The sequence below is a fragment of the Periophthalmus magnuspinnatus genome, chromosome 1, assembly GCF_009829125.3.
Source record: "Periophthalmus magnuspinnatus isolate fPerMag1 chromosome 1, fPerMag1.2.pri, whole genome shotgun sequence".
NCBI lineage: Eukaryota > Metazoa > Chordata > Actinopteri > Gobiiformes > Gobiidae > Periophthalmus > Periophthalmus magnuspinnatus.
The window spans coordinates 27,280,061-27,303,896 of NC_047126.1; the positions used below are offsets into that span (position 1 = coordinate 27,280,061).

At 44.4% G+C, this 23,836-nt stretch overlaps 1 protein-coding gene across 6 annotated transcripts in view; it reads right to left on the reverse strand.

The window, feature by feature from the left end:
- Window positions 1–4,839: 4,839 nt before the first annotated feature.
- The window catches only part of bnc2 (basonuclin 2), a 247,329-nt gene continuing 228,332 nt past the window's right edge, over window positions 4,840–23,836 (reverse strand). For 5 of the 6 annotated variants that reach the window (XM_055224212.1, XM_055224207.1, XM_055224206.1 and 2 more), the window contains 2 exons: window positions 15,323–17,691; window positions 4,840–9,585 (listed from right to left, as the gene is read on the reverse strand). In XM_055224212.1, coding sequence (XP_055080187.1) covers window positions 8,823–9,585; window positions 15,323–17,691 — 3,132 coding nt within the window. In that variant the 3' untranslated portion in view covers window positions 4,840–8,822. Of the gene's footprint in view, window positions 9,586–12,024; window positions 12,099–15,322; window positions 17,692–23,836 lie in introns of all 6 variants that reach the window. The other variant, XM_055224218.1, reaches the window with a different exon arrangement.

Sequence of the window (23,836 nt, forward strand, 5' to 3'; positions counted from 1 at the left end):
AAGAACGTGCAGAATAAAAACCTTTCAGTCATATTTACAGCTAAACAGAACCGTTTTGAGCCTGGATTTAAACATTGTCAAAGTAGAGGTCTGTCTCACATCTTCAGGAAGACTGTTCCAGGTTTTAGCTGCATAAAACTGAAACACTGGTTCCCCATGTTTAGTCCTGACTCTGAGCACCAGCAGGAGGCCAGGACTGAACCACGACTAAACTAGAACTACATCAGGACTACAGCAGGAGGCCGGTCCCTGAAGTCCTCAGAGTGGGACATAGTTCATATGGCACTAACATTGGTGCTAGGCCATGGAGAGACTTTTGCTTCTAGTCAGGACCTGAGCAGCAGCCTTCTGGAAGTTACATAGCGCACCTTTAAAGACGGAGTATTGTGCAAAGTTGATTTTTGTTATAACCTTGTTCCCTCATCGAAAACATACCCGAATAGTAGATGTCATCCATTGAGGTTTGAGTAATTTAGCAGTCTCTCCCTGGCTTCATTCGAATGCTTCTTACAGTTAGCTGTAAATTTCTGTGCAATGCTCCACCCACAAGCCGATGTCATCAATGCTCCTGCACGACAATTATTCATAAATATACAAAAAAATTATACAAAACTGTATTCGTCAACTTGACATGCCAGTAGTTTCATGAACAGAATGCAGACTTAATACGTTGTTTTCAGCGACTATAGCATTTTCAAACCACTAAAACGTAACATGATGATCTAAATATGTTACATGTTAGCAGTTAATACCCCACAAAAGTCAAACATTCGCTCTAAAGTATCTAAAGCGTGATTGCATTATGATCAGTACATTCCAGTTCTGTAGCATTGGACTTTTAAATAATGCCTCAAAGGTCAGTAAGATGGACAGACTGACAGAAGAACTGACACATCTTTGCTCCATCAACCTCTGCACCCGCCCCCCCTTTTCCAACCTCCCTCCTATGCCCCCCTCCCCTGACTGCAGCCAAGTCAACCAACACAACACAACCAGTCCCTCCTCCCGTCCTCCGCCTGCCTCGGCATGATCGGACACACTGCCTACATCTCTGCCTCTCAAAAGGTCAGCAGAGGGCCAATCGATGGGTCTCTGGCATCAGAAACATGCCCTCTTGTGTAGCGGAGGTCAACGTCATGCTTCCCAGTGGGAGCTTGTCACAGGGGCTAAGAGGGTTGAGTATCTGTGAGGCGGAGGGGAGTAGTATCTTTTACAAACCTGCTTCCAATCAATACCATACCGCTCAGTTATTCTCAGGACGGTGCAATTTTGTGATACAGGATCAAAAGAGGGTGTGCGCTTGTGACAAAGGCCAGTGGTTTCTGATTCAAGGTCAATAAGGGCCGTGTCAGTCCCTGGAAGTGCTGTCATGATGCTAAAATTTCAAACATGACACAAAGGAATACACAGGACATTTAAAACCAGCTCCGCCATGATGATAATTAAAAACTTTAGACAATAGAATGTGATTTTCTACATTAAATCCATTAGAGTACAGTATTTTTGCAACATAATTCACATATATTTCACATATAAGTCGCATCTGAGTATAAGTCGCACCCCCGGCCAAACTATTTAAAAAAATGCGACTTATAGTTTGGAAAATACGGTAACTGTATTTAGGTGCAGTTCTTCTTTAATGTGTTGGATTCATATGACCTCACTACACTCTAAACTCCCCATAGTTTAAACAGAGCCGGAGACATTTACAATTTACTGTTTAACTGTCAGATTGCAGATTTGTTGAACTAAATTATGGTTAAAGTCATAAATTACACAAAATTGACTCTTGGGAGCTTTAAGACATGTTATAATGCCGTGACCTCATCAAAAACACACCTGGAGTTGTGTTTTGTTTCATTCAATCCGGCATTACTAGTCTGTCTGCGTCTACAAACCTCAAAATGCTCTGTTCCACCTTGTGATGTCATGAAGAGGTAGCACTTCCTGTATTACCACATGATGACATCACAAGGTGGAACAGAGTGTTTTCTGTTTGAGAGAAGAACTCAGTCTAAATTTGCAGGTTTTGTGTGTTAAACATAAATCAAAACACAGCGTAATATGGGGCCTTTAATATCTCTGTAATCCACATGAAACTAAAACTGAAACAAAGTGCAACATGTTCTAAATAAATAAAAATAATATTTCTTTTTCTTCACAGTAGCTTCAGAAAGTGATGCCATTATTCAACCCCAAAGATGTGATTGAGTCTCTTGTCATTTCTGGTGTTTACATGTGTTCTTACTTTTTAATAAGTGTGATTAGTAGTTAATAAATGCATAACAAACATAAAGCTTTTTAAAATTCTATGTCATGTTTGACTTTGACAAACTGCCCTCCGATAAACTCACTATCACAGACTTTGGCCTGTTTAAATCCAGCCTCAAAATGTATCTACTCAACACTCAGTAATGCAGTGAGGTGTTTTTATTTCACTGATTAATGTTTTGCATGTTTTACACTTTGCACACCTTATGGCAACCCGGTGTGTAAGTATTCTAAGTACTCACAGTACTCTGATTGGACCATGTAAAGAATACAGTAAAACAGACATTGTAGTGCAGGTATTCAGTATTCTGTAACAAGTATTCTCTCCATCACTGTTGGTGTGGTGGTGTGTTGGTGTGGTGGTGTGTTGATGTGGTGGTGTGGTGGTGTGGTGGTGTGTTGATGTGGTGGTGTGGTGGTGTGGTGGTGTGGTGGTGTGGTGGTGTGTTGGTGTGGTGGTGTGGTGGTGGTGTGTTGGTGTGGTGGTGTGGTGGTGGTGTGTTGGTGTGTTGGTGTTTTGGTGTGGTGTGTGTTTTGGTGTGGTGTGTGTGTTGGTGTGTTGGTGTGGTGGTGTGGTGTGTGTGGTGGTGGTGTGGTGGTGTGGTGGTGTGGTGGCGTGGTGGTGTGGTGGTGGCGTGGTGGCGTGGTGGTGGTGTGGTGGCGTGGTGGCGTGGTGGTGGTGTGGTGGTGTGGTGGTGTGGTGGTGGTGTGGTGGTGTGGTGGTGGCGTGTTGGTGTGGTGGTGGTGTGGTGGCGTGGTGGTGTGTTGGTGTGGTGGTGGTGTGGTGGGGTGGTTGTGGTGTGGTGGTGTGGTGATGTGGTGGTGTGGTGGTGGTGTGGTGGTGGTGTGTTGATGTGGTGGTGTGGTGGTGGTGTGTTGGTGGTGTGGTGGTGGTGTGGTGTGGTGGTGTGGTGGTGTGTTGATGTGGTGGTGTGTTGATGTGGTGGTGTGGTGGTGTGTTGATGTGGTGGTGGTGTGGTGGTGTGTTGGTGCGGTGGTGTGGTGGTGGTGTGGTGTGGTGGTGTGGTTGTGGTGTGGTGGTGTGGTGGTGTGTTGATGTGGTGGTGTGGTGGTGTGGTGGTGTGTGTTGGTGTGGTGGTGTGGTGGTGGTGTGGTGGTGTGGTGTGGTGGTGTGGTGGTGTGGTGGTGGTGTGTTGATGTGGTGGTGTGGTGGTGTGGTGGTGTGTTGATGTGGTGGTGTGGTGGTGGTGTGGTGTGGTGGTGTGGTTGTGGTGTGGTGGTGTGGTGGTGTGTTGATGTGGTGGTGTGGTGGTGTGGTGGTGTGTGTTGGTGTGGTGGTGTGGTGGTGGTGTGGTGGTGTGTTGGTGTGGTGGTGTGGTGGTGTGGTGGTGTGGTGGTGGTGTGGTGGTGTGTTGGTGTGGTGGTGTGGTGGTGTGGTGTGGTGTGGTGGTGTGGTGGTGTGGTGGTGGTGTGTTGATGTGGTGGTGTGGTGGTGTGGTGGTGTGGTGGTGTGGTGGTGGTGTGGTGGTGTGGTGGTGTGGTGGTGTGGTGGTGGTGTGGTGGTGGTGTGTTGATGTGGTGGTGTGGTGGTGGTGTGGTGGTGTGGTGGTGGTGTGTTGATGTGGTGGTGTGTTGATGTGGTGGTGTGGTGGTGGTGTGGTGGTGTGGTGGTGTGGTGGTGTGGTGTGTTGGTGTGGTGGTGGTGTGGTGGTGTGGTGGTGGTGTGGTGGTGTGTTGATGTGGTGGTGTGGTGGTGGTGTGGTGGTGTGGTGGTGTGGTGGTGGTGTGGTGGTGTGGTGGTGTGGTGGTGTGTTGATGTGGTGGTGTGGTGGTGTGTTGATGTGGTGGTGTGGTGGTGTGGTGGTGTGGTGGTGGTGTGGTGTGGTGTGGTGTGGTGGTGTGTGTTGGTGTGGTGGTGTGGTGGTGGTGTGGTGTGGTGTGGTGGTGTGGTGGTGTGTTGGTGTGGTGGTGTGGGCGGTACGTTGTGTTCCTGTTGGTTACCAGAGCAGACATGACATCGCTGCTGGAGCTCATATCAATTTGTAATTCAAGCCCTGGACGCAGCAAATGATGTCAGCGCGGGTCACACGGGCTAAACGAGGCTGCATTTGTCTGTGTGCTGTCAGCGTCTGTCATGTGGACACCGCCCGCACACACTCATATTTACACATTCATGTTTATTTTGTGTTTGTCCTGTTTGGAGCCGTGCTGCACTCATGTTTGCTCCTGTTACACTTGTGTGAGTGACTGAGGCTAATTTAATTTAGTGTGGGATTGTCCGCAGGCCGGAGTGAGGTGTCCTTTGTTTGGCCATCTCGCTAATTTGCTAACAGCAGCAGCAGCGTCGTCCTCTCGCTCCTCTACATCTTTTAATAACTCTATTAATCTAATCGTCCACTAATTGGTCAAGATAGCCTTTCCCCACATGATTTCTATCACAGGCAATTAAAGAGGCCAGTAAAACCTGCTGAACGCACGGCCCCTTGTTACTGGGGCTTGATTGACACCTGCTGTCTGTGTCTTTATGGCAGAGTGCCACTCTAAAACGTATTTAAAATGTTACCTCTTATTTACACTAAAAGTAAAATAAACAAAGTTGAGAAAATGCCAGTGACTGATAAATCTTTAATATAAAAAATTGTACAAGAATTCTGATACAAATTACAAGAGGTATTTGGACAAAATATGAATAAAATTCCATTTACATCCCAAAACCCTTATGCATTTTATGCAAAAACCATAGACAGTTATGATACAGAAACAAACACAAGAGAGTGGAAAGGGAAGAAAGAACAAGAAGAGGACCATTTCACCTGTCTGCAAATGGGAAACAGCTGTTTAGCTCACAGACAGTATTCATGAGGAGTACACATCACCATATCCTCACTGGAGTGTCTGCTGTGTAACTGCAGCCGTGCAGTGACGGGCCGGGCCATCATCAGGCCAGTGGAGACACAGATGCACTACACACAAACACAAACGAAAAGAATCACCTGAACGTGGAGCGTTACCTCTTTAAGACTTGAAATGGTTTTGGAGATGTGTGTTTTGACACCTCATTAGGGGACCATACTCAGTTTAACACTTTACCAAAAGCATCCACTGCACACAGACCCACGTCCTACGAGTTTTTTAAAGCCTCAGTCTGCGTCTCCTCTCAGATAACCTGTCACAGCGCCATGCCTTGTCCCTCTGCAGAATACAACTGATTCACTGATGCTCCCTCTGATCAATTATTAAAAATTCACTCGAGCGTGTCCAGTCGACCTATTGGCTGGTCACTGGGCAGCACTTGGGCCCACTGTAAGGGACTGTAGGGGGGTGTAGGGGGTGTAGGGGGTGTAGGGGGTGTAGGGGGGTGTTGTGGGCTTTCCAACAGGGCGAACGAGGAGAGCGCCTGATGAATCTCTCTCTTTCTCTCCATCAGTTCGTTAAGTGAATACCTCGAGGCTACAGATCAGACAGCACTTCAAACCCTCTCCCTCTGACCCTATCGTTTGATCGGAGGTCCTGTAATTACATCTCCCCTCATGTTGTAGCATATTGTGTACTATGTCAAACTGGCGTAACTACTCATTTGTAGTTTATAGGTTTAAAATGCGTCGGGAATCCTTCAAAATATCCACATGGAATTGAAAGACAAACATAATTGGTGTAAATTTCATACAAATCCAATTTCTGTGTATTTTTGGATTATTTATTGATATAGTTTTGTTGTCACCTGCCTTGGGATAAACAGATGAACGCATATTTACGTAGAGTCAGTTTGCCGTAACCTCGTTTAGCACGCGCTGCGCTAACTCAAATAAATAAATACACGAAAACGAACAAGTCATCTTCTCCCTGTCACCGCGCAACCCGTCCGTAGAAACCAGCACCACTGTACCATACGTGTGTCTCCGAGTGTGTGCGTAACGTTGTGTATTTACGCCACTGTTTGTTAGAAAGACAGCCGTCAGCGGGGGTCCCAGAGTAGCACTTTTTCCCCCCTCTCTCTACTCGCGCGAGGGCCGAAGGGGATTGAAAGAGTGAATGAGACAGCGCGCGCCTCACTGAAGCTACTCCTGGGAACAGCCAAGGGTTCCTGTAGTCAATTTTGCCTTCACTTGGGATAAACAGGCAATTACCCACCCCCCCCCCCCTTTTTCCCTACGCTATATGGCCATCCGGTGAACTTAAGCATACACTATTAGCCCCGCGTCCTGGTCCAACCTGCGCAGTGGGGTGCGGAGGTGGTAAGTGAGTGAGTGGCGGATGGGAGGAACGGGTAAGTGCTCTGACAGACAAAGAGCGAACGAATACAAGGAGCTGGAGAAGCGCTAGTAAATTACCAGTGACCCCGAATAGGTACTCGCTAGATGTGAGTAGTTAAATTGAATTGTTGAAGAGCGTCCAACCCTCTTTTTATCTTTCTCTCTCTCTCTGTCTTCCTCTCTTTCCTGTCTTCGCCTGTCAGTGTCACCGTTCCGTCAGCATCCGTGGCGTCTCGCGGTGTAGCCAAGAAGTGACAAGTGAGTTATTAGACAGAAGAGGCCCGGATGGCAGGGACGCCTGGAGGTAACGGTGGGGAGGGAAGGGGGGGGAAGTGAGCACCTCTCTTTAATGATGTTGCTGTCATCCGTCCTCCCTAGTCAGCCCTTCCACCTCCGCACACCGCTTCCATCAGGAGGCTAGCCGCTATGCCTGTCCGGCTTCCGCGCTATATCTGAAAAGAGGAGACCAACCAACTACCAAATGCGTCATATGAGGGAGGCTTAAAAAAAAACAAAAAACATGGAAGTATTCCGGCACAATAGGTCGTGTCCGTGTTGTGAAATGCCTATTAGAACACTTTTACAGGTGTGAGGTGAATACTGCAACTCAGATTAAAGCGCGTATGACAGATTCTCATGTTTTTCTAAGTTGGTTTGATGGGATAGTACCTGCGGTTTTACAGTCGGAGTGGGAGTTTGCGGATAAACAGGAAGTAGAGGTGAGTTCTGTAAAGGAATATCTCCGTCTGTGTCATCAAAACCAAATGTATTGTATTTGTCTAATCATAGCTGAAATAGGCGCGGTGCACGTTAGCGCCCGGCCGCCTCACTGTTAGCGCGACTACTTCCTGTCCACACTCAGACATCTTTGTTAACGTTATAGTTGCTCGATAACAGCTATGGGATTACATCGAAAACTAGAAACAAGATTTTTTTTTACTACATTTTTACGCAAATCTGAAATATAACGACGCTAACCTGCCATACGCACTTTAAACCTGCTTTCCTCTGTAGCACCAGTCAAGTTGTAGTAACACTTTGCTAATGCTTAACAACAGAAACCAAGCTGTGTGTGTGTGTGTTTTTTTTAATCTATTTTAAAAATCAAACCTCAGGACATCTCCATTTAGATACGTTACCCATCAATAAATACCCTTTCCCTTGGCTAATTCTGTTCCGTATTTTGCAAATATTTGTACCGTAAGACAATCATCAGGTTTACATTAGTAGCCAACACTTTAAATTTAAATATCACAGCAATACTTTTAAGACTTAAGTGCAATGGGGCCTAATTGAAGGACACTCACATTTGGTCAAAGGAATTATTATTTTGATAAATATGTGGGTCATTGATGACTTTACGAAATCGAAAGTATGGGACAGTAGTAGACATTTTGCTACAGTATCAAAAAAGGATTGAAGGACTTCTGTTTTTCAAATTATACTTTGGCAAATGGGGGAAATGAAATGTATATGATCTTATGTCTTGGCACAGGAGCCATCAGTGAGCCCACATAACACTTAAAGTCACCATTGCAAAAGTCCTCATTTTATTATTATTACACATCCCCTTATAGATGCAAAGTGCAAAAAAAAAAAAAAAATACTAAAGCTTCTTAACATAAACTGACAAAAATAATCGAAATACAGAATGATATCAGTGTAGGAGCCTCGAAAAGCATGCCGGCAACCTCTGAAGATCTAACAAGTAGATAAAACAATTCACATGATAGTTTTTTTTCCTAGTGTCATTGAAGCTAACATAAATGAGCTCAAAAGCTAATAAGTTGCTACCTCTTTCTTGCCTATAGCTGGAAGTATTGTACTGGACTGTAACATAAAAAAGGTAGAGAAGAAACAGAATCGAACGACCATCAACACAACTCTTGTACACCAAAAGCCTCATTTCGGGACATTATATTTACAAATGAACTGTCATGCTTTTGTAAGGGATTCATTTAAAAGTTCTTACACAAATACACAACGAGAAGTTTTTTTTCTTTTTTCAGTACGATCTTTTCGGCAGGCAAAGTCACAAATAAGAGTAGATTCTTTGACAGACGGAAAATAAACGGACGATCTTGAAAGAAAATATATTTCCGAAAGAAAACAAAACAAAACAAAACAAAAAAAAACTTCTGGAGTTTGTCGGGACTCCATCCTCAATAGTCAACAATAATAAACTGCATTGAATGTCAGTGATTTGTACATACAGACATATTAGAAATCTTCACTGGATAGGCAGGAGGCATCCAGCTTGTAGTTTGTGGCAACCGCGGAGAGTTCGGATTCGATGAAGAGAATGGAAGAGGAATACAGGAGGAGCTGAGGTGGTTTTCAGTCAATGATGGAGGAGAATGGCGCGTTTTGATGGAGGTTCGGGTTCTGCGAATGTCGGTTGCGGCTGCGTACCGAACTAAAAACCATATTACACCCGGGAATTTTACACTTGTGCATCTCCCTCAGGTGCACCGTCTTGTAGTGCACGCGCAGGGTCCCTTTGTTGCTATACATTTTGTGGCAGATATTGCAAAGTATACCTCCGCCGCTACTGCCCCCGGTGGTCGAATGATGCACGAACTGTCCCATCCCCTCGCTGCCCGTTCCCCCTCCTCCCCCCATCTCTCCACTGTCACTAGTCTGGCCACGCCTCTCCACGTTCTCCCCCTCGCTGTTGACCTCCTCCTCTTCCTCCTCTTCCCCTTCGCCATCGTACAGGTCATCCAATAAGATGCCTTCGTCGCTGCCCTCGTCCGACCCGTGCGACGAGTGGATGCTGCTGCTAGAGTGGATGCTGGAGGTGGCACTCAGGTCTAAAACCATGTAGTCGTCCGGCGGAGCTCTGGAGAAGCCATTGAGATGGTGGTTGTGGTGAAGACTGTGGAAGTGGGGGTAGCCGTTGGTCATGGGGGAATGGGGACCTCCGACAGCCATCCCCAGCATAGGTTCCAGGCCCATGGGGTGGTGGTGGCCCGCGTAGAACTTGGCCAGTAACCCGACTCGCAGGTCTTTGGGCAGAGGCGTGAGGTGGGGGTCCAGGACTATGTCGTCCAGCTCTTTGGTCAGCAGTTTGCGGTGCAGGTTGATGTTGGAGCTGTGCCTGTAGAAAGGAAAGACAACAGTATTAGATATTACAAACATCTCAAGAGTCTGCTGGAGCTCCATCCTCAAAAGTGTCATCGTCACAATGATAAAGTGCACTGAATGTCGATGATATGTACAGACACTACCGGTCAAAGTTTGGACACAACTCCTCATACAGTTTTTATTTACTACATTCTGCATTTTATATACATACAGAAGACGAATATAAGAAGCAACATGTATGGAATAATTCAGTAAAGAAAAAAAGTTCACTCAAGTAAATATTTTTTTTATATTTATATTCAAATGCAAAGTAGCCACCCTGGGTTTGTTGGGGGTGTGGTTTTCACTTCAGAGCTGTGCCGTGTCAGGGACGAGAAATGCCAAACTAGTGATTAAAGCAAAGGGTGGCTGTTTTTAAAATCGAAAATCTGAAATAAGTTTTTTGTTTTCTGTTTACTACATTCCAGATCATTGTTTATTCATAGTTTTGATCTCTTCAGTAAGAATCTACAGAGTAAATAGTTACATAAAGAAGAAACATAAATGAAAAAGTGTGTCCAAACCTTTGACTGGTCGTGTACATAGAGTTGATATCTCAAAGTTAAGAAATGCTAAATACTGAGTGTGAATGTTTATGGTAATGAAGCATAAATACAGTTGTTTCCCACAGTGAACATGTGTATTTAATGTTAAAAGTGGCAGACTCTCTGGTGGAGAGTGTGAGCCTCCATCAAGAAGTTGCATGGAATGGTTTGTTCATTGTGGGTATGGCATTAAATATCTGCAAGGAGACAAGTAGGTGATGCCTCCAAGCCAAGTTACAGGTCAGATCTGTGGAAAGTTTTTCAAGATATGTCAGGGAAATCTGGGAGTCCCTGCTTAGACTGCTCCAGACTAATAATACAGAGTTATTCAGACGTGTGTGAATCAAACTCCAGGTGTGTTTTTGAGAAGGCAACAACATTATAACATGTCTTAAAACTATCAAGAGTAAATGTTGCGTAATATAGGCACTCCAAAATGCATGCAATTTAGTTCATTTTTACAGATAAAACACTTAACGATGAAAACTTGCAATGCACTAATCAAGATTTTTTAAATACTCATGTGTGTTATTTTAATGCAGTGCTATACTGTGCCTATTCTACACAGCATCTTGTATAGAGATAAGTGCAGTATCATGGCAGAGAGCACTAGGTCCTTGTTTACTGCTGTCAGCATGTCTGCACTGCACAGCCCTCAAATCCAATAAAGTCTGACTCAATTAAATACTCCAGGATATTGAATGGGAGTTTATCAATTGATTGGACTTGTGGTAATGTGATAATCGAGGGGAACTGGATAGCATATTAGCACTAGGCCCTGACAGCATTATCGCATTGGCTCCCTATTGGAGGCTGCTTAATCCAGCACCTCAATGAACTTGTCTTTATGTGTGGCTCTGCATGTAATCAGAATGGGCATTTTCCCTGTACACTGTATCGCACTGTTTACTACGGTAAAGTAAGGCAAAATGTACACATACTTAAGCCACAGAACGTGTTCATTTGGTCATTTTTGTTTAGGTAAAATCTTTATCTATCACAAGCCACGGGGTACTTGGAAGGATTTCAGATTTAAAAGAAAGATGACATTGAATGGTATTTGAATATAAACTATTCTTTGTAGTATGTTTAGCATGTTTCTGTCGATGATTTTGGTATAAATGTTATTCTTTTAGCTATAAATGGCATTGTACTAGTAAATGGATTTATAATGACTAAAGATACGTGGGTACTGTTAATAGGGCTGTACTCAGACTGTGAGACATCGCTTAGGGGGTGCACAAGACAAAAAAAAGGTTGTGAGCCACAGTGGTAGAAGGGCCATGAGGCAGCGTCATATGATTTCATTTATTTTTTTAATGGTTAACTGAATGTGTTACATGTTTAGTAGACTAAACTTGTAAAACTAAAGACTTTTTAAATAATATTTTGAAAAAAAATTGGCTTCCAAAATAAATACTTACGTCAGGGAAACAGTCTGCTCTTAATTTAAGTAGTCTGTGTAATCCCCCAGTCGTCCAGGTGTGATCCATAGTAAAAGAAAAATTCAAATCTGTCAACTGGACAAAAAGTGAGTTGAGTGAAGATGACGAGCAGCAAAGCGTCTTCACTCAAACCACTTCTATGTTTAGGGGACAGAATTAACTTTTTCTTTTACTTAATTTAAGCATGTAACTTCTAGCAATCACATAGTATAAGAAAACTTAAGCAACTAATAACCAGTGAATGCACACGGCCCACTCACTTTTAGCCCAGATGCAAAAATGCAAACACTCCTTTAATGTGAGGGGTTTCCATGCAGGGAGGGCACATGTGTTCAAGCAAAACCAAAACTCAACAACAGAACAGAAAAGGGTCATCCCGAGGAGGATGGGCAAACATGAGGCACAATGGATAGTAGAGCTTACCAGCAGTGGCAGGGTTGATGCAGTCAAAAAGGGTCCCTTTCCTTTAATTATTTACTTCCCTATCCGACAATGTCCTGCAAGAGGTAAAAATACATTTATATCAGGGACCCTTTTCTGTGAAGCAGGCAACCAGGAGCCCGTCCACGAGAGCATCGTCAGCATTGAGGAGAGAGCGTGGCAAATCGATTGGCTGTGGCTGTCACGGGCTCAGTGTATGTTCTGGACTGTGCTGGTGTAAAGGAGAAAATATACCACTTTTATAGAACGCCTTGATCAAAAAGACATCGTAAATCCCCTTTTTTATATTTTGATGGTACAGTTGTGTCCATATAGTGTTAACATATGGCTAAAACAGGACCGTTCTCTGATGTGAGTGCGGATCCAGATGGGGTCGAGGACAGTTGTAGCTTAGTGCGCTCTTAAAGGGGCCACTCTTTTGCTCGTTTGGTGAATGCTGTTGAAGATGCTCAGGTAGGCAGGTCCTTTGCAACATGTCTTCATATAACAACACCTTCACACTGCTAATAAGCTCTAAGTTAACCGCAACTATCTCACTTTCATTATCGCTCTTTGTCGCAAACATTTCTAAACTCTGCGCTACACGATAATTAGCTAAGAAAACACACTTGTAACACGCTTCATACAACAGTTAATTCTGTCTATGGCTCTTCCTTATATGCTTCTCCAAAGTCCTGATTTACCCTGGTTTTCTCTGCCGCTATACGCCTCCCTGTTGGCTAGTAATGTTCCTGGCAAAGCAATTTGACAGTCTCATCTTCACCCCAAAAAGGAGGGGGTGGGCTGGGTCTCGTGGGGGGCCATTTTTGACTGTGCAGAGGAGGCTGCTGTCCCGACTGGTGTTAATCATCTTTAGGTGTGTGTGCGTGTGTGAGATGGCCCTTGCTCTGTGTGTGTGTGTGTTTGTTGTGTCTAAATGATGCAGATAATGTGTAAATGAGATGCAGGCCTGAGTGGTATATTAAAGTGGCACCGCGGTTCTTTGTCTTTCCTGTCATTCCAGTGTGTTAGGAGCTTTTGGGTTTAAGTAGGAGGACACGAGTCTGAGGAACATCCATCAAATTCTGTCACTGCACTGCCTGGGTTGAATCGTGTTAGTTTACCGTCTGACGCCAGTAATGGGCCTAGCGCATTACCGGGCTATGTTAACTAATGGGTTTTAAAGAGACAATTGTTGTTGTAATTGTTACATTTATAAATTATTGTCAGTTCTTAAAGAAATCTTTTTTTTTCTTTTTTATTAGTAGAATTTATTTAAGTTTTTTTTATTAATTTATTTTTTAAGAGGCAAATATTTCCATTTTTTAATTAAAATTTTTATTTATTTATGTTTTTTTTTTTTTACATCAATATATTTTGCACAATTATTTGGCTTCAAATTAAAATATACAAAGATTTTTTTTTTGTTTCAGATTTATTAGATCTATTGCAAACATATGTATTTTCCATTTTGAACATATGTGTATTTACTTAGCTTTTGTTGGAGCATTTAATAAGAAAATAATCTACGTTATATACTGTCTACATAAATAATTGCCTTAAAAATGAAGGATTACATGTCTGATATTTTCCCTATTTAAATTTTAACCAGCTGATCCTTCTGTAAATACTGTACGCACTGATCTAATAGAGCTTTTGTCTTAAACCAGCATGTGCCTTTAGCTCACACACTGGCTCTGCCCTTTGTTTAGGAGACAGAGGCAGCTGATTGTGCAGAGCGCGGTGAATCGGGCCCCATGCCGCGTGGGGACCCTGGGAGCCGCGCAGAGGAGCCCAAACACTCTCTGACATAATTAACCTTCACTCTCTGCATTTAGAGTGGCCCGATCTGGGACTGCTGGGAGCGCCGAGGGAGCGAGGGAGGAGCCCGGGTTGCCGCGGTGACATACGGGGAGCAGGTTAAAGCTAGGTTAACGAATGAACTGTGATAAAGATGAGATAAATAAGGAAATGGTGTCCCCTTCTTAAAATGTGATTAACGAGGCTAATAAGTGTGTGATTACTGGTGTGGGCTTTTAGCTGTGGGTCTCACACTGTAAATATGCAGTTTTACCTCACTGCTGTAGGGGTGGGTGTTCAAACATACTCACATTGCCCAAGGCCGTACTAAAATAACTGGCCCGTATCTTTGAGGAAATATAATTAGGTAATGCCACTATAACTATATGATTTCTTAATTCTGAACAAAAGTGTGAATAAAATACAGTGTCTTATCATGAGAAATTAGCAAAAAATCCTAAGTAGCCTTCCTAAGTCAAGTGGTGCGTGAATTAAAAATATATATGTCTTTTCCAGTAAATTTAAGTGGATTGTGCTTTCTATTTTAAATTCTACAAACATGACATAACTGTGTCCTCAGATGTCCAAATCAAATATAGCTTTTACTGATAACCATTTTAAAGCTGACTTATTCTTAGTTACAAAAACATTACACATGATGGTCAAGTTGTTTATGTTATAATTTGGTATTTTTGTTTTCAAGACGATTATCCAGAATGACACTCTGCTTTGGTCTCTCATTTGGTTTCTCAGTTTTAGTGCTGAAATCTATTTGGTTTCTTCCTAAAATGCCTCTCTCTGATCAGAGACACTACCTAAACACCAGCACATGCAGCCAATCATTAATCAGCCTCTGTAGCTCAGTGAGTGAATTCTGGAGGTTCTGAACTTTTACATGAGGCATTTCAAATGAGAATGAAAAAAACATCTGTACTTTAGTTCCTTTAATTGTTTCTAAGGTGCTTCTATTTCTGTGTTTTTGGTATCCTTATCTTGTGTGAGCCCAAGGCATTAGTGGTGTTGCGTGGCTGTGCAATATGCTCCAGTGGCTGTGCGCAGTGTGCAGAAGAGAGTGTGGGACTGATATGTGCTAACAAGCCCAGGTGATCACTGCTGGCCTCACCTCCTGATGCGTTAATACATGCAGCGGTTTGACAAACCACTGCTAATGTATGCGGCTTCACCTGTCAGTGACAGGGTGATGCAGAAAGGGCAGGTACACAGCCCTGTGCAGATGGAGGGTGCAAATATGAGACATTCCCCCCTCACACCTACTGCTCAACTTTGATTTGACACACAGCAGATGTCCCTGATCCTGTCTTTTGTGCATTTTGATGGTAACAAGTACACCTCCGTGATATTCTTCTAAACTGTTTTCTCACTTAAAAAGTAGTTAGTGCAATTTTACTCCCACACTAAACATATTGGTAAAACTCCTAAAATTCCCTCTTAAAAAAGATGAATAAACACTTATTAGCTGAGTTCTGACTGTATGACTGACCTGTCTCGGCTCCGTCGAGAGGGGAAAGCAGCATTGCAGCCAGCCACAGTGCACACATGCATCTCTTTGAGGTGCACGTTCTTGTAGTGCAGCTTCATGCTATAGGAGCTCTTGAAGCTTTTCTTACATACATAACAGATCTTGGGGTCCGGGCTTGAGCAGGGGTCTCCATCTGGTGACTGAGAAGTGGGGAACTTGGGTGGGCTGGCACCATAGCCCATAGAGGAGATGAAGCTCTCGTGTAGAGCGGCCATACTGGCAGCCGCTGCAGCAGCAGCTGCCATGCCTCCGTTGTAGAGGCCGTACTGTCCCATGCAGAACATGTCATATGTGGGGTCGCTCAGCTCCTCCTTTATCTTGATGGGAGGCTGATGTGGGGAAGGTGAAGAATGACCCTTGCCTTCATTTTCTTTTAACTGTCCATCTTCACCGACCTCGTCGTCCATGTCTTTGTCCAGACCCCTCCCCAGTCTGAGCTGTTTGTGCTGATCCTCCACATCCATCATTTCATCGCGGTAGAACATTTTGGAGTCTGAGTTTTCAGATTCATTCTCAAAGTCTCTCTCGTGGTCCTGGTCCTCTGATGTGAAACTGTCCATACAGCGCAGGTCGCCCGTGCTCCTGAGCTCTCCTCTGCTGTCACTGCCTGCCCCGTCCCGGCACTCTTCCTCACTCCTCATCATCCCCCTAAGAGCCAGTCCTGGGCTCATCTCATCCTGAGAGGGGGACTGCTGCCCGCTGCCTCCACTGTGGTTCCCTGTGCTGCTGCTGTTGTTACAGTTTCCGTTCATCTTGAGACTGTTGTGGAGGAGAGAGGATGAGTGGTGATGGTGGTTATGAATGTGATCATCGTCCTCGTCTTTGTCCTCAAAATCATCTGCCACATCTATGATTTCCTTCTCGATCTTCACTGGCATACTGGACTTACGGGGCTTCTTTTTGGGTGTGGGGTCACTGTTGCCCATCGTGCCCTCATGGTTGGCACTGGGTGTGGGTAGGCGATGCGACATGGGCCCTGCTTCTGACATGTGGATGTTATTGTGTGAAGCTGCAGCCGCTGCAGCCAGGAGCTGCTGCTGCTGGTCCATGAGGGTGGTGCTGTTGGTGGTAGTGGGCAGGATGGGGCTGGTGGGCAGTGACACAGGAGGGCTCACCAGGTCTGCAGGAGACAGGAGTGTACGGTAGAATGGAGGCACAGGCTGCACCGGCTGCACTGACTTCAGAGAGGGAAACACCAGAGGACTCTGGAGGGGGGACTGGAGCATGGGGTCCACTGGAGGTGTGGTGAAGCCCAGAGGGGGTCTACCAGGACTGGTCAGAGTAAAGCCTCCATTTTTGGTGCTTGAGATGACAGGGGTACCAGAGTTACCAGTGGCACGGATAAGGTCTTTATCGCGGTTGTTACGCAACATTGGCATGTGTAACCGTGGATTTGGATTGGCACTGTGACGATTGCGACTACGGAGTGAGCTAAACACCATGTTACAGCCCTCAATGGTACAGCGGTGCTTAATCTTTAAGTGTACAGCATTGTAATGTATTTTAAGAGTGCCTTTATCATAAAAGGTTTTGCCACAAGAGTTGCAACAAACACGACCTTTCCTTGAGGTGGCCCCCATGCGGCGCATGCGGTGCATTTTGGAGGAGAAGGAGGGATGTGTCATACTTTTATTCTGCTCTTCCTTGGCAAAGTGATGATGAACTTGTGGGTCGGTCAGGCTGCTGGGCTGTTGTGTCTGACTCTGGGATTGTGGTTGTCCTGGTTGGGGCTGTGGCGTGGACTGTGACTGTAGCTGTGATTGCTGGGAGGGGGTGGGAGAGATGGGGGAGGCCCTGTTACTGGGCTCTGTCTTGGGTTCTATGTTGTTTAAAGGTCCCAGACCTCCTCGGCTCGGACTCTGGCCTGTGCGGAAAGGAGACAAGGACACTTCTGATTCACTAGTCTCCACCTGCTCGCCCTGGTTTGGGAGGGTGGGCTCTCGTAGCCGCAGAGCAGACTGCTCCATGGGCAGGCCGTTGGGAGGTAAGCCGAGCATAGGAGCAGAGACTGGGTTGATGTACTGAAAGGGCAGAAGGAAGGCAAGGCTATTGGGGATGTTCTCGAAATGATGGATGCTAGACGGGCTACTGCTTTCCATATGTGTCAGGAGCCCGGGGCTGCGGGTTCTGTTGTTGCTCTCAATGAATGTCCTAATCCCGGAGTCGGTCTTGGAGGAGGGAACGGTGACAGCCTGACCCTCCTTCTCCTGAATGGCCATCAGTTCAACAATGGACTTGGTCTCACCAAAGCGGAGAAACTGCTGCAGGGTGATGATCTCCTCTTCCCGAGACATGATGGTCCAGCGGTCCAGGACCTTGCCTGCAGCATCCTAAAGACCCCAGAAAAGACAAGAGAAGACAAAAATACCAAACATTATTGATTGTGCATAATCAGTGTGGTCAAAAGAGAACATAGAGCAGGGGTTAGTTTGTGAGGGCAAGCTTTACAGCTTATGAAATTCAGAGGCCCCTGGAGCGACAGGCAGCACAGAGGTTTGTCCAAATCCTATCTATGCTGTGTCGCTCTTTTCCAACAACCACTTCCTGTTTATTCATTGAATAAGGACTTGGAGAATTATATTATACAGTGATGGGGAAATGAGATGCGGCTACACTGCAGGTGCCCACTCCCAACAGTGAATTATGGATCTGTGACATGAGTGCTTTTTCATGCAGTGAACTTGTCTTGGGACTCCCTCTGATCACAAAAAGAACCTGAGGGTGTGTGGCCAACAGACATAATACAATCACTAATGACAACCATAACCACATCTTCCTGCATTCATTTCCTTTGTTCCACATCTATGGGCCCTCATACACCCCAGGATGAACGGGACAATGTTGTGGGAAAAAGCTAGCTCAGTGATCATGAATAAATCGAAAATGTTTCCTTTAAATGCATTGTAGATGAGCAAATATGTGGTTTTGGACTAGAGTGGTAAATAAGACGCTGCACTTATTCCATTGGGATGAGCTGCAAGTGACAACAGCAAATAAAACAAGCTGTGACAATTAGTGTCAATGAAATGTTAACATGAGATGTGCTCCCGGCTGCTGGCATGGATAAAAGATAAATGGCAGCTCTAGTGAGTAAAAAGCAGTAAAAACCAACATCACAAAGCACAAAGGGCCTGTAAGGAGAAAACACAAGATAAATGTTTAAAGAGAGAGAGAGAAGAGGGGAGAGAGAGAGAGAAGGAGAGAGGGAGTGAAAGAGAAAGAGAGACAGGCACAGAGGAAGAGCTGCAGAAAAACACAGAATAAAAGTATGAGTGGTTTCATATCATGCCCTCAGATATACTGGAGAAATAGACTCTTCTGAGACCCAACATCAATAGTCACTGGGGTATTTGTTGTTAAATATACATTAAAAAACATTTTACACTTTCATTCCGTGTGCGCTGTGGAGTTTAGCCCGGAGGTATGACTTTCAATTCTAGCCTGGCCACTATTATTTCATACTGCAGGGCCATCTGGGCATTAGTACTTCCATTTGATTTAATTGAAACAAAAAATAAAAGCAAATTAGAAAGTGAATCTCTAAATATCTATCTACATAAAAAGTAGAGAAGTCAAAACAATTTCACTTGTTACATGCGTGTCTTGTATTGCAGTTTCCTAAAGGAGATCTTAAAGGGTATTAACTGAAAACACACAACATATCACCAAACTACATTTATTTAACTTGTTGTGTACAGTTTTCTACCATGTTTTTGTGTATCTGTGGAGAATTGTCATGTGGGAGCGTGGATGACGTAGACTTGTAGACTGAGCACTGCACATAATCTTACAGCGAACCATAAGGAGGGTTCGAATAGGGCCTGGGAGAGATCGCTAAAAAAAACTGAAACATGCATGGATGACATCTGAAACATCTTCAGGCATGTTTTTGATGAGGGAACAATGTTAGAACACGGGAAAAGCTCCAAAAAATCAATGTTGCATAATGCTCCTCTTTACAAACATCAGAAAAATGATTGTGTAAGAAAATATTTTGGATGAAAAAAATAAATTTCTACTATTTAACTTCTGGTCTTGCAAATAAAGGGTAAAAGAAAAATAGAACTAATATGATTTGGCATAGCTTGCAATCAAAAGTTCAGAGGAGCTCACCAGAAAGGCTACGCACTGCACCCCGCCAACAACTCTCTTATTTATTGGTCAGTTGAATCTTGGATGGGGTCAATCAGCAAAGTATATTTTTGGAATATTTCAATAATAATCTTTTCAACACAAACACTTTCTCCCAGCTCACCATATCAGTTATGACCAATCTGACGCTAAGCCATTAATACCAAGCTTGTAAATCAAATAAAATGAGAAGTGAAACGAATTAACACCCGCACGTTCACACAGTTTTTTGGTCAAACACGGTCGCACTGTCTCTCCGGTCCACTCCCTGCATTAGCCCCTGCTATTGTGAAAGAGAAACAAATATGCCATTAGAAGCACTTTTACACGTAGGCACTCATCCTCCAATTAGCTTAATGTGGCCCTCTTTGGCTTATATATTTTCCAGACCAGCCCCACCTCTTCTTGTACGCGGCTTTCAATAAAATCTCATTAATCCACTCCCTCCCCCCTCTCCCCCATTGCTATGACATATTAGTCTGTCATTATGCATCCAAGAGTCCTTTAAACAATCCGGCGAAACCTCTCTTTGCCAGGTTAATGACGATTAGCCAATAATTACAGCACAGAGACAGGGGGGTACCCACTTTATCTGGAGGACGGCTCGCTGCTGTTAGTTTGTTTTATCTGCCTGCCTTCATAGCCGCGGTTCTATTTATTCATGGCGCTGGCATTGCAGAGCATTCTTAATTCATTGCGTCTCTAATACCGCGCTGCTGGGTCCGCTGCTGTGGGCGAGGAGCCGGGCATCTACATTGCAAATTGCTGACAATGAGGATGGGCGAATGATGGTCTTGTCACGGGCTAGGGCACCGCTGTCAGTTCAAACAAATCAGGTAATTATGCAATTAGCAGGTTATGTGTAAAGCTCTATTAAAAGCCTGCTGGTGTAGCTGAGGAGGTCGTGCCGTGTGTGTTGGGGATTAGCAGTTTAACACGTACAAATGCGCCGTTCTGTAATCATCACCGATCATATTCAGGCGATGCAGTCCGTCTGGAAGCTGAGATGTGAAACGCAATGCCACGTGCAGTTCTACAAAAGAAAAATGTTGGCCACCTCTGACCTGGCCTCTGCACCCTCATCCAGACTTTGTCACAGAACCCATCACACTACATCATGTTAACGTCCAGAATGACAACGTGTACAATGCGCTGCCTGTGTGGGATGACCCCGGAGCGGCACATTTACATATAAGCACCCGAGACTGTATCATTTGCGGAGGGAGCCATCACTACTCACGATGGCAGGTCCAACCATGGGAACCGCATTGATCGGCCAATCACCTTGCGGCGAACGCGATCTCCACCAAGCCTCAGAGGATTCTCCATTGATCTCTCGCCCTGCTTTCAGATCCCATTCCTCAAAAAAAAAAGCCTCTATCCCTATGTTTGCTACTTCAAGGGAGGTTAAGCAGAAGTTCCTTGTGATCTGAGAAGGTCTTGAACCTTTGACACTGTCTTTTCCATATTCTGTTTTCCAGCCTGGTCTTATGAATAATGCAGGAGATCTAGTGGCGAGAGGTGCCATGGGGGATGGGGTGGAGGCAAAGCCCATCGCCTGGAGCATCACATCAGAGGGCAAAAACTCCCAAGGCACCAGCTGCACCCCCATTGGCTTTGCAGTGGCAGGGCAAAGGTCATGTGTGAACAACCAGAACTGCTGCCTCCCCTGCGATGGACCACAGGGAAATCAGCAGGCCCTGTCCAGACGTGGGTGGAGGACATTTGTAAGCATCATAGAGGTTGAAATTTGCTCTCTGATCTTTGGAAATTCTACATCCAAGATCTGTGCATCAAAGGAGTTGGCTATGTTAAGATGTGACCTTACTTGTTGTGTTTGGCTCGCGGGATGTACTGGTAAAATGCATAAAATAAGGGACCAGGGTGTGTGACTAGTACAACTATTTTATGTAAGTCATGTGATTTAGATAGAGAAGTCTTGTACTGTATATAGTAGTGACATCACCTATATATCCCTACACTGTTTTTAAGGTACGGCTTTGGTTCAACAAGCTTTTTTTTCAAGTTTTTTTCATGCAGTTCTTTCACAGTTTGTTTATGATCTCTTTCAGAACCCTATCATTTTGAAAAGGCCTGTCACCCCTTATCCATTCGAACCCTCTGACCCTCCGGCATCCCGCGTCTTCTTTCATTTTACATCTGTCCCTCTGCATCTTTTAAAAGTGAAGAGGACAGAGCCTTGGCCATCGCCCAGGAGAGGTGCAGACGGGGCAGCACATGGAACCCATTTCGGGCCCTGTTGCACCGCAGAGCAAATTTACCCCGCTCCCCTCTTTTTGACGAACTGCATCACAGCTCTAACATGTGAACGGTGTCTGCGCCTGCCCCTGATGTATTGATTCCCTGTCTCTTTTCAGAAAGCATACACAATAACGGCGGATAGCCTTAGCCAGCTGTGCTAAGGAAAGCGTAGTCCGTGGTCGATGTGTAAAAAATCAGCGGGGCCAGTACACAGCCTGGGGGGACGCCTCGGAAAAGAAGGTTCACATTAATTGAGGATGATTCGTGTGATATGCGTGGTGTGGATACGGCAGCCAGGTTTTGTGGAACAGGGGCCTGGTGGACAGATGTAGGGGCCGTTCTGCTCCCTCCAGGGCCGATGGAGAGCAGTGAGGTGGAGGAGGACTGTGTGTGTCTAGTGTGTGTGTGTGTGTGTGTGTGTGTGTGTGTGTTGGTAGTACTATGTAAAGAGGGTCAGACCAATTTTCATATTGCACATCGTCTTTGTCTTCATTAATGTTTCGGCAGGGGCCTGGTGCCAAACAGATACATATGTTCACAATTTGCCTATAGTAAATTTTATGCGGCGATACAAACCAGAGTTGCTATAGAAACGCAAACGAGATTTTAAATGGAAAGATTAATTAGCTATGTATAAATGAACTAAATGTAGGGCACAGTTAGAATCAAAATAGATTTAAGTTAAATAATAAAATGCAGTTACACAAAAGGAGGTTCTATTCACCTTAATCTGCCCCGCCCACTTTTGCCGTAAATGAGACTTAACTGTAGTGGTACTTCAGGTCAAGTGAGACATTTTGCCGCTAAAATCTGATATAAAGTAGGTTCATATGTGTAAAATCTTCATGTCCAGCAACAAGTCAACAGTACACTGATTCTCTGGGAGGCTTTAAACATCTTTGCAGTCCCTATAGAACTTATTATCTGTCAAGATCGGCAGCTCCATGCAAAATAATACAACCCGAATGACAATGGCGGCGCCCACGGCAACTTCCAAAATAAGGTGAATAGAGTGTATAATGTTAAATTACATAAACAAGTACTGCTGTAACATACTGATAATATGTTAAGTCATCTATCCTTTCAACTTCTGGGATAAGGTAAGCCAATGTGTATAATAATAATCATGCATTGGATTTACATAGTGCTTCATAGGTGAGTTAAGTGTCTTGCCCAAGGATTCAACGGTAAGCACTGACTGGAGCTGCGACTTTATGATTCAGACTTTAATATCCGAAGCACTGCCACCCACTGTGCAACACATTTCACATAATTCCCGCTCTGCTCCATTCCAGCTTGGGAATAAGGGAGTATTGAAAGCATTATATATTATGAGGTATTCAATGGACTCCAGCAGTCTGATATCACTAGGTTAAAAATACTACTAAAAGCAAATAGCTGTGAATGACCAAAAGCAGCTAGTGTATGCTGTGCTTTGACTGGAAAAAGCCCACCACAACCATACAGTGTAAAACGGCCAATCAAAAGAATCCACACAACACATTGTCACAGTGTTAAAGGGAAAAAGACTTGAAAGGATAATGGATGGCAGCGAAGGCAAACCTCCCAGACTCATTTTGTTTTCGGTGGAACAGATAAAGGTGTCTGTAAGATGCAGACACACTGCATTAGGAGCGCCTTTCAGCTCCTCCTGTGCTCTCGCCCTGCACCGGGCTGGAGGAAAGAGAATAAGCTAATGGACTCTTTACTTAATGTGATCAGAGCCATTATTGACATGCTGCCAGGAAGATGCAAGACCATTAACTCGATCCTCTCTCACTGGTACCTTCCCTCCACCCCTGGTTTTACCCTCACACTCCTGCACTGGCTCACTGTATAAGTCATAGCAGAGTGTGGGTGCATCAAAGTTCTAGGGACTATGAGGGAAAATTGCGAAATTAGAATAAGAAATGGCAAAGTCAGCAACTTCCTGGCATGTGAAAGAATTAATTTTGTTTTTGTTAAAAAGACAAAAAATGCATTCGTTACTGGAATAAATTGCAAATGTTCATTTATTTTTATTTTATTTATTTAGTTTTACTAAATCAGATCCTGATCCAAGTGTGACTTTTTTGTAGAACT